This window comes from Corapipo altera, unplaced genomic scaffold, assembly GCF_003945725.1.
Source record: "Corapipo altera isolate COAL_440 unplaced genomic scaffold, ASM394572v1 61153, whole genome shotgun sequence".
Lineage (NCBI taxonomy): Eukaryota > Metazoa > Chordata > Aves > Passeriformes > Pipridae > Corapipo > Corapipo altera.
Window position 1 is genome coordinate 1,198,437 of NW_020884958.1, and position 11,278 is coordinate 1,209,714.

The following is an 11,278-nucleotide window of genomic DNA, read 5'->3' on the forward strand; positions in this document are numbered from 1 at the left end:
CCCTGCTCCCAAATGTTCTGCCCCTCTTGGTGTTTTCCAAACTTCTTACCCCTACTTTCCTGTTTTTATTAGATGGGAAGGCATTGTTGGGAAAGGCTTCCAGATTTCTGGAGATATGAATCTGCATTCAGGACTAAAGCTTAAGTTGCTGCCAAATATGTGACTAAAAATCATCGTGTGCTTTAAGACTCTCCACAATAAAAAAGTGAGCAAAATTACTGACGATTCAAATGTAAGAAAAACAAACAAACCTTAAGAAACAAGAACTGCCAAATCTTCCATTGCAGAAAACCACTGATTTTTTTTTCTTTTTGTAAATGGTTTTTGTAGATGTTTTCATCCTTCCATGGCTAAGCAAGGATCTACTCCTGAAATGAGGAGATAAAGGAAATGGAGACCCAGTGGGAGCAGGGACAGGTGGCCTGGCACCTAAGGCTTCCGTCTACTTGCTATTACCACTGGTTATACGGAAGAAAGAGAACACAAAGCTAAAATAATTAAATCCAATACCTGATTGACTGAAGTAAAATGTATTAATCTGGAGCTATGTATTAATAAATGTATTAAGCTGGGAGCTTTAAGCAACAGATCCTGCACCAGCACATAGTCCACCACAGCAGCTTCTGCTGGAGGCCACATGCCAGGCTAGTGGCCTTCCCTCATGCCTGATTTAGACAACAATGTGGAGCAAGATGTTACTAGCAATATTCGAAGTGTGTCTGGAGAAACACAGACAGACTGATCTGGGAGAAGTCTGAAAAGACAGTGTCTGCTCCTTTGGCTTCTTCCCCTTCCTCTCAAGGAGGCAGTATTTCATGTACTTCTGGAAACAACTTCTTGGTTATAAAGCATTAAAGCCTAGTTTATCTGAACCGTCTTAGAAACAGGTACTTCCAGCTTTCAAGCTCAATGAAGAAATTGAGGTTTGATATGTGAGAAGATGAGAAGAAAACAGCAGCCTGTTCTCATAAAACACACCTTCCCCTTGCCCACAGAAGAAAAGCTGCATGAAGGCAAAAGGCTGAAGACTCGGGTGCAGGAGCCAAACGTTCAATCCTACACTTCTGCCACCTGGGCAAGGCAGTCTCATCCCTTTCTCTGAGCTATGAGTTATTGTAACATATGTGGGCCTGACCTTCACGGCTTCCTTGGAGCTAAAGATGTAGCAGGGATGGTGGGACAGCCCCAGCCCAGTGGTGATGGATCCTGGGCTCTCCAGAGTCATGAGCAGGGTGCCACCAGCCCTTCTACCCTAGTCTGGAGGGACAGCAACTCCAGCTCCTTCTTGCAGGTGTGCGGCCAGGCTCCATCACTCGTGCTTTTGAGGAGCATCAATGCACTGTCTTCCAGAAGCATGGAGACTTGGCAAGTGGAGAGGGACCTGGCACTGTGAGTGAGTGCCAGTGGCACTGGACGAGACTGGAGCAAAATGCCCCTTTCTGCTTCTCCCTGAGGCAGGGACATGATCCACAGGAGTGAGAGACTCACACCCAGGGTTGGCTACTGATCACCTAAAGTCCTCCAAATCCTGGCATAGCCCAAGGAAAGGCAGTGAGAGGAGAAGGTGTCATCCAGCTGCAGGCAGTCCATGCTGACTGTTCCCACCACTCTGCCCCTCACAGGAAATCTTGGCAAGGGGTCAGGAGCAGGGATAAGACGCAAGGCCATGGATGCATGATATAGGTGGCCAAGGGAGAGAGCAACACAGAAATGTAGAAGTTGAAAACAGAAAACAGTCTTTCATTTTTTCTCCTGACACTGAGTGCTGGCAGGGAAAGACATCCCATTGTGACATCACCTGCCGGTGGAAGGTGATGTCACTGAGCAGCAGATTGTGACACCACTGGGGGATGCATTGTGACATATCATCCCTCACTGCAGAGCCTTGGCCAGTCTGGCTCCAACCTGAAGTCCATCCAGGCAGGACTGTGAGGTCTGGAGGACTGAGCCAGGCTTCTCTGGTGCTGAGTGGATCTCAGTGCAGACTCAGAGCAATCTCTCCTGTTTCCCTGGCCCTGGCTAGTTTGGCAGCTGGGCACTGTGGGTGCTTACAGCAGTGAAGGTTGGCTGTGTGGGACAACATCCCCTGGGGTGGTCAGGGGTGAGTGACGGGGCTCAAGGATCTCAGAGTGTGTTGTTCTTAAGGGACCTGGACATTTCTTCCTCCCATTCCCGGGATACCAGTGACCATGGTGTCTCCCTCCTGTGGTGTGTGACACCAGGGAGGGCAAGCAGCTCCTGATCCTCAGCTCTCCCCAGTGTGCTCCAGGGCACAAAAATGGCTTCGGAGACAAATGGCAACTGCTCCATCTGCCAGGACACTCAGAAGGACGTGGCTTCTGCTCTGCCCTGTCACCACCGTTTTTGCCGGGGCTGCATCCTGCAGTGGACACACATAAATCCCGTGTGCCCACTCTGCAGAAGAATGATAGAGACTGTGAGGTTTTCTGATGACTCCATGGAGATTGTCATCACAGCCCCTGAGGAACTGCCAGATGCCATCAGCCAGGCAGGGACAGCTCCTGATGGCCCTCAAGGAAACAGCCCCCATTCCCCTGTGGCATCCCATCCATCTTCTTCACAGTGGACACCACCCCAAGCTGTCGGTGGTGTCCTGCCTGACCGCTGGGCAGAACTTTTCCGTCGACAACAGCATCTCCTGGACCCGCTGCGGCCCTGGCTGCACCGGAGGCTAGAGACCATCTATGGGGACCAGTGGTGGCTGGCAAGGAATGCACAGAGCAGCATCCTGCATGCCCTCTGTGTCTTTGGTCCAGATGTGGAGATCATGGTCCAGAGGCTGCAGGACATCCTGGAGGAACACACAGTGCCACTGGTCCAGGACACCATCAACATCATTGTGGGCCAGTGCAGTGAAGAGGCCAGGAGGCTTCTGCGGTCCCACGCTGCTGGGGATGAGGACAACAGCCCAGCAGCCAGCACCAGCTCCAGCAGCTCCAGCTCCAGCTCCTCCATCATTAGCTCCAGCAACTCCAGCTCCAGCTGCAGCAACTCACGAGAGGGGACTCCCACCAGCAGCCCTGCAGACTCTGTGCAGGAGGAGGAAGCTGGCACAGTGGAGGCCTTCCCACCCAGGCATCACAATCTGCCACACCCTGTGCCTGTCCCTGCAGAGCAGGACCAGCCCCAGGAGGAGCCAGGGCAGGCAATGACAGTGGCAGGTCCCTCTGCCCAGGGCAGCAGCTGCAGCCCCTCCACTCCCAGCCAGGACAGGGACCACTCACCTCGGGGGCCCCAGCGCCCCCCAAAGAGGAGGGCCCTCAGCTCCCAAGACTTTCCCCAGCCCAGCAAGAGGTCACCCCACCGGCAGCAATAACAGGGTTCTCGGAACTCTTTATTAAAGGAAAAACAAAGAATTTTTTACTTCCTTCATGCAATCTCTAGGTACTGTTTTCTACCCCTTTCTAATGCCCTTCCTTTTTCCCTTATGCCCCAGTATGGGTGCCACCCACATGTGGTAGCACGGGCAGAATTTACCACCGAGACCTTTAGAAAGTCCTGGGTCTATGTGACCAGTCTGCTGCAAACATCCCTCCTGACTGTTGTTTATCCATCAATCCAGAGGCAATTACTTTTGGCAGTTTGAGTTGGAGTTCATCAGTTCTGCTGCACTTCCAGACTGTGGGACAAGGCTGTGTGAAGAGAGAACTTTACACTTTGCAAATTAAGCAGATGCTAAACTGAATACTGCGGAGATATAGAACATGAACCTAAAACCCTGCTAAAATTGCTGATATGGACTCTGTTGATGGCCATCTTAAACTTGAGTCTTCTCACATCATTAGGGAAAGCTCACAGAATGGATGTGGGTGCAGAGAACCTTGGAAGGTCTCTGGTCCAAGCTTCTGCCTAAGTTGGGTTGGTGCTGGGGTTAGATCAGGTGCTGAGGGCTTTGTCCAGATGGGGCTTGAAACCACCAAGCAGAGAGATGGCAAAAACCTCACTGGGAAACCTGGCCCCTGCGAGTCTATCCTCATAAGGGAAGAGGGACCTTGGTCTCCAGCCTGAATTGCCCAGTTTTAGCTGATGCCATGTGTCTGCAGCATGGGAAGGCCTGCTTTGACAACACTGGGGGATGGAGGCTGATGTCACCAAGCTGTGAACTGTGACATCACCAGGTAATGGATTGTGACCTCACTTCCCTCACGGCTTATCTTGGGAGCCTGGGGGACAGAATGCCTTTTGTGCTGTCACTGGGCATGGAGGCTGATGTCACTGAGGAGTAGATTGTGACATCACAGTGTATTGTGACATCTTGTCGCTGTCTGCTTCTGTGTGTACAGAGCCTGGGCCTGTCTGGTCGCAGCCTGAACTTCATGTGAGCAGGACAGTGAAGTCTGGAGAATCAAGCCAGGCTTGTCCAGTGCTAGCTGGTGCCTATCATTGGCAGATCTCAGTGCCAGTCCCAGGGACATCACTCCTGGCCCTGCCTGGTTCAGGCAGCTGGGAGTACTGGTAGCAGTGCAGGTTGGCTGTGTGGGACAATGTCCCCCTGGGGTGGCTGAAGAGGTGCAGGGAGCTTGGAGGGTGTCCTTCTCAAGGGACCTGGACATTTCTTCCTCCCCTTCCTGCCATAGCCAGTGACCATGGCCTCTCCTTCCTGCAGTGTGTGACGCCAGTAAAGGTAAGCAGCTCCTGATCCTCAGCTCTCCCCAGCGCACTGCAGAGCACAAAATGGCCATGGAGACAGATGGCAACTGCCCCATTTGCCAGGACACTCAGAAGGATGTGGCTTCTACTCTGCCCTGTCACCACTGTTTCTGCCTGGGCTGTATCCTGCGGTGGGCTCAGAGAAATCCATCCTGCCACTCTGCAGAAGAACAATAGAGACTATCAGGTTTTCTGACAGTGAAGACGACTATCTGGAGACAGCTATCACAGCCCCTGAGGAGCTGCCAGATGGCAGGGACAACTCCAGACGGCCTGGATGAGAACAGCCCCTATTTCCCAGTGGCATCCCATCCATCTTCTCCACAGGGTACACTATCCCCACCTGAGCAGAGGGCCTCAGAGCTGGAGTTTGGGGGTGGCCTTCTTCCTGAGGTCTGGGCAGGACTTTTCCGTGGACGACAGCAGCTCCTGGACCCTGTGCGGCCCTGGCTGCGCCAGAGGCTGGAGGGAATATACCGGAGCTGGTGGTGGCTGGTCGAGGCCGCAGAGAGCACCATCCTGCACGACCTCTGTGTCAAGGGGCCGAATGCACAGGCCTTGATTGAGGGGCTGGAGCCTCTTCTCAAGCAACACACAACACTGCTGGTCCATGGTGCCATCAACATAATCGTGAGCCAGTGCAGCGAGGAGGCCCAGAGGCTGCTGCACTCTGGTGCAGTCAGAGATGAGAACAACAGCCCTGTGGCCAGAGCCAGCTCCAGCAGCAATTCCAGGAACTCCAGCTCCAGCAACTCCAGCTCCAGCTCCAATAGCTCCAGGACCAGCAGTTCCTGGGAGAGGAGTCCCACCAGTGGTCCCAAAGGCTGTAACTTGGAGGAGGAAGTCAGCACATTGGAGGCTACTTCTCCCAGGGGTCCCAGGCATCCCCCACCTGTGCCTGTCCCTGCAGAGCAGGAGCAGCCCCAGGAGGAGCTGGGGCAGGCAATGACAGTGGCAGGTCCCTCTGCCCAGGGCAGCAGCTGCAGCCTCTCTATGCCCAGCCAGGGCAGGGAGTGATTGCCCGAGGGATTCCAGCACCCTCCAACCAGCCTCCAGCTCCCAAGAATCTCCTCAGCCCAGCAAGAGGCCACCCCACTGGCAGCATTAGCAGAGCTCTTGCAGCTCTTTATTCAAAGAAAGGGAAATAAATTGTTATTTCCCTCACACAGTCTCTCTTGCTGTTTTCTCTCTCTTCTACTTCCTTTCCTCTTCCCCTTGTGCCCCACTGATGGTGTTTTACACACCAGATCAGTAATTGTTGGGGCGGAAACACCTTGAAGGGGGTTCAGGGAGGTGTATACAGAGGGGGAAGGGATGGGTCAAACCTCATGGAGCTGAGGTGGTGTTGTATCCCTCATGTCAGGGCCTGGAGCCCACACGGGGAAGCCCTGGAGCAGCTATCAGTCACAAACAGTCCTGGAAAATTTCAACACCCCACAGCTCCTGGAGCCCCTAACCCAGCCTCAGATTAGCAGGGACAGTGAGGATACTGCCCTTCACCCTAGCCTGAAGACCCAGAGTGTCCAGTGGGTCAGAGGCCCCCCCTGGCGGGGGTTGGCCATAAGGACCAGAGCAGGTATTGCCATGCAATCGTGGCCCTGCCATCCAGACCTGAGAGCTGGTAGCTATATAATCTGTCTCCTCCTTTTGCCAAGCTCCTTTATTTTCTTCCCTAAAAAAAAAGTGCCTCTTGGGAACAAGTGTGTGGCTTATTCTCCTGACACTATCTCAAGGTGTTGAAGAACCCTCTCTCTATATATTTTAAAGTAAAACTCTAGGCTAAGCCCATGAGCTTGTGGCTCCAGGGCTGGAGTGTTATAGGGTGGCACCCATGTGGTGAGGTACACAGCCATGGGCCCCTGGAGCCCCAGGGCCATTTTGGACATGCTTCTTCCCATAAGAATTTCTGCTGCAGCCACACACTCACAGTGCAACAGATGCCAAAGGCAGAGTAGGCAGCAGGGGCAGCTGGGCTTATCACAGGATGATGCCCTCAGCCTGCCTCCAGTCCCCCTCTCTGCCCAGCCACCCACACTTCTGCTCTGGTTTCTCTCCACTGACTGGTGACAAACAGGGCAGCGTGCAGAGAGTACATGTTCTGGCAGACAGGCAAGTTCTAGTGCAAAATTCATCCTGAGTCATAATTTTATCTCTATGTCTCAAACAAATAAAGTTGTTTCAGCACAGACTTATGTTATTGACAATATTATTGAAGGAGACAGTAATAGTTTTGGTTCTAGCCCATATTAAATCTTGGAAAAGCACTTTTTAAGATAATACTCTTCATTTCCTATTAATACAAAGACTGGAGTTGCCCAGTTTAAGGAAATTTACTGAAATAATATGTCAAGTAGATACACTGTCTCAGGAGAGTAGAATAAAAATTACTGTGCTGGTTTAAAAGTTAACCAGCAGGGGAAACCAACCCAACTCAAAAGAGAGATTACAAGTCAGAATAACAATTTAATAAAATAATACAATAAGTACGACCACACGGACAAGCAACCGGCCCTAACCCACAAAGCCCAAATGTACAACCCAGCACCCCAGGGCACAAACAAAGCGGTGCTCCCTGGGCCCCCTCCTGAGTCCAAAGCAAAGGGAGAGGGGAAAAACCTGCCGGTGGGAGAGCTGCTGCAGTCCAGTCAAAAGTGGCGATTGCAGCCCAGCCGAGGGTGGTGGTCTCAGTCCGGCTGAGAGCGGTGAGCTGCAGTCCTCCTCTGGATCCCACGAGTGGTCCAAAGGTTCTGAAACTCTGGGTTTATATATTCTCCAGCTCAGGCAGGAGTGCTAAGTCCCTCCCTCAGAGCTGGGAATTCCATAAAAGGATGCTCAGTCCTTCCCTCAGAGTAGGGAATTCCATAAAAGGGCATGAGGACAGGAACATCCCCCCACCTCACAGGCCTCTGCTGACAACAGTTTCTGGGAAATGCCATGGAAGGCTACAGAATACACAGTTTGGGCTACCCCATTCAGTGATGAATCGATCCCAGCTGTTCTAACTAGGACAATTACTTATTGCAAAAAGAAATTAATACAATAGTGCGTAATGAGAATCATGTATCTGGCAGAGGTACACATGACTGAGGTTAATGGGGACCCAGGACTTAAAGAGCAGAGTGGTTGTTTTGTTGTTCAGTTTATAAATGAGCAGATTTTAGAGGCCACATTGCCTTGCAATAAGAGATAAAAAAATTACTCTTTCAGGAAACAAAAACCATTTATTTTAAAAATATTATTCTTTTAAATTATTTTAATATAAAAGGCAAAGAAGAACAGGTATTTTGATTTTTAAAGAAATATATTTAAAAAAAAGGCAAAGAGAAGCAACTATTTTAATTTGGTAAAGAAATCCACCACTAGAATGGATAACGGACAACTTCATTGTCAAATATTGCAAGTTATTTTTATTACAAAAAAAATAAAGAGAAGCAGAGTTATTTCTCAGTCACTATTTATTTTTTAGAATCAACTGTGCTGTTTCTCAAAGGTCTAGAAGTGCGTACTCTCTGCACTTGAAGTACAAAAGGGACTGACATTTCACCTGAAACATTGTTCTGATATTTTTTAAACAAGAGCCTAAGCAAGTCTATCAGCTTTTTTATTTCCTTTATTTTCAGTATTTGCTTTTGCTGGTTTGAAAGCAGAGCCATTTCAAAACCAAACTCAGCTCATGTCCAGAGAGAAGGCACTGGGTTAAGTCTTTTGAGAACCAAAATCCAAATCCTTGTGCTGACAGTGGATGTATTCAGGGTACAGAATAAGAAAGACTTCCAGGAATAACATGGGGAGAAGTTCTCATGTGTGGGAATTCAGGATAGCGATGCTATGAGGGGAAGATTTGACATCACTGAAGGATGGGGGACATGGACAAGGAAACTTAGATGATATTTAGAGCTATTTGTGCTCTAATTGTGGAGTCAGACTGAAGGATCAGGGCGACATTAGTGCTAGTTCTAGGCCAGCTGGTGGAGGCTGTGCTATCCTTGTTATGTTTGCTAGAGCCATCATGTGGCTCTCAGGGAGCAAGTGATCATAGGTTGTGTGCTGGTGGAAGCATTTGAATGTGGGCTAATGCTCAGTTATTTCTGGCAAAAGACAGTAGCAGTGAAGAGCCAAGGCCATGCAAGTCATGTGTTAACTTTTTTGCCTTTTGCCTAAGGCTTTGAGGATCCTTGGCTTACCTGGCTCCATCCTGCATTTCTAAATGATGGTCAGAATTGCTGCTGTTCAGTTCATCCCTAATAGTCCAGATGGTCTGGACTGAGTGACACTCCAGCACAAACTTTCTGAAAGTATGTACAAAGCGCGTTTTAGCTTTTCCATGTCCAAGCAATTACCCAGGGTAACTATTTCTGCCTCTGCAGCACCAGCTGTTCACAACTGTCTTTCCTATGTATCAGCAGATCAATGCTGCAGCAAGAACCATCACTTAAAAAAGCCAGATTATTCACCTGCAATGTCAAATGACACATTTAAAGTTCTTGTAGTCACAGCAGGAGCTGCCTGGAGGAATTTCTTAGGACAGTTGGAGCTTCCCACCCAGAGAGCTCCTATATCTCTGAGTTATGAAAGTGGACAGAAGTCACTCAGCCACCCAGTATTGAGCCAGTCCATTTTTCATCCAATTCATCAATCCAATTCATTATCTGAGTTATGAAAATAACTAGAAATTAAGTTTCTGGACCACTTAAAGGACTAATGTCTGAAGTTCATCAGTTGTGCACACAGGTATATCTCTGGTACTTGGTAATACCACTATTGTAATGAAATTACTGTTTACAACTCCCTCACAACTTAATCTCTCTTGCCATACTGAAGGATAAATAAAGAGGCTTATCTTTTGCTGTGAGAAGCAGGTCATTAGTCTCAGATGCTCGCAGTGACTCTGCTCACTCCTCAACAGATGGAAATGGCAGCAAAAAACCAGCTCTTGATTTGTAAAAATTGTTCAGGCCCAACAGACTGAATTTTCACGATGAAGCTGACCTTCAGACATGCTCCAGCAGCAATAGTACATGATGGAAGGAAACCAGAGACAGCAGATTGCACACCAAAAGCTGTTTGCTTCCCTTATTGGCACAAATTAGCTGAACAAAACAAGGTTTATCTATTTCTTTGTCTGCCTACATCCTGCTGCAGGTTTAGGTCTCAGGCATAGTTCTGGCACCTGGAAGGATGTCAAATGTCAGTGAAGGAAACTCAGAGGATGTGGCTGTTTTCTACCAGGTCAGGTGCTTCAGAAATTATTCTTTAGGTGGAAAATGCTACTGTACAAAGTGATTGAAAACCTGTAGTTCTACCAAAGCAAACCTATTTAACTGCTAGCAGTCAGGGGAAGGCCTGGCTGAGAAATGAATTGTTTTCAGATCTTTTTCCAATTCTGAAATCTTTAATTCCTTTCTTTGCACCTTCTTGAGTTCTATCAAGAATTAAAAAAACCCCAAACAATCAAACAAACCAAAAACAAAGCCAAACCATCAAAACCCAATAAAAACAACAAAAAAATCCCCCTTGAAAACTACGTTTGCTAAAGATAATCCCCTTCTCCTGTCTGACTTAGCTAATCAACAGGATTAGCTAATTTCTACATTGCACATTCTAATTGCACATTTCTACACCTGCGCTGCCAATAAATAAAAATACAAAAATCAATTTAAGTTAAAAAATTAAATTTATTACAAAATGATACACCCGTGCTGCTGATATATAAAACCCACAAAATTAACTTAGTTAAAAAATGAAATTTATTACAAATAGCTACACCCCTGCGACTGAGACATAAATACACAAAAGTCAATTTAAGCTTAAAAATTACATTACAAAATGATACACCCATGCTGCTGATATCAACTTAGTTAAAAAATTAAATTTATTAAATAGCTACACCTGTGCTACTGATATAAAACTATACAAATATCAATTTAAGTTTAAGAAAATTAATTTATTACAGATTTTTACAACTGTACAGCCTATACACAAATTCACAAATATAAATATACTTATCTAAATAATCCTATAACTATACATACATAAATAAAATTATATAACTATAAAACTCCATACATATTTAAATATAACTGTATAAACAGATAACAAAATACAGACACAAATATAATGAAGTATTAAATGTGTATTATATTTATATTTTTATAAATATATCTTATATACGGTATATTATATATAACACATAAATATATACATAGGAAATCCATATATAAATATACAGAAATTGATATGCCAGTCTAAATATCCATACCTATAGCTACATCAATAAACCAATACAGCTATACAATTGTATACATACATAAATATAATTAAATACAGATATAAATATAATATACATATATCAAAAAATATATCAATATATCTATAAAAATATCAATACACCTATCTAAATATCCATATACCTATAACTACATCAATATAACTATGCATCTATACAACTGCATACATATATAAAAATAACCAGATAAATATATAAATATACCTATACAAATATTCAGTCTACATATGTAAATATCTATACACCTATAACTACCTAGGTACAACTATAACTGTACACATGTCTGTATATAAGTATATACAGAGGGATCCCAGCTGCCCC

The 11,278-nt window shown here is 46.7% G+C and overlaps 2 protein-coding genes and 1 long non-coding RNA gene across 3 annotated transcripts in view; 2 read left to right on the forward strand and 1 right to left on the reverse strand.

Annotated features, from left to right (window-relative positions):
- The window catches only part of LOC113956885, a 21,514-nt gene extending 10,243 nt beyond the window's left edge, over positions 1–11,271 (reverse strand). The window contains exon 1 of the long non-coding RNA XR_003530999.1: positions 11,213–11,271. This is a non-coding gene — a long non-coding RNA (uncharacterized LOC113956885). The remainder of the gene's footprint in view (positions 1–11,212) is intronic.
- On the forward strand, positions 1,886–3,393 carry LOC113956883 (serine/arginine repetitive matrix protein 2-like). The gene has a single exon (XM_027663884.1). The coding sequence runs from the start codon at positions 2,279–2,281 to the stop codon at positions 3,335–3,337; it is 1,059 nt and encodes a 352-aa protein (XP_027519685.1). The 5' UTR covers positions 1,886–2,278; the 3' UTR covers positions 3,338–3,393.
- On the forward strand, positions 4,127–6,578 carry LOC113956884. Its single transcript, XM_027663885.1, is given in 4 exon segments — positions 4,127–4,139; positions 4,628–4,825; positions 4,828–4,942; positions 4,944–6,578. Coding segments are annotated over 3 exon segments (990 nt in total). The 5' UTR covers positions 4,127–4,139; positions 4,628–4,695; the 3' UTR covers positions 5,689–6,578.
- Positions 11,272–11,278: the final 7 nt, after the last annotated feature.

What these genes read in the sequence shown, in the direction of transcription:
- LOC113956883 (XM_027663884.1), top strand. Translation starts at nt 2,279, where the DNA reads ATGGCTTCGGAGACAAATGGCAACTGCTCCATCTGCCAGGACACTCAG.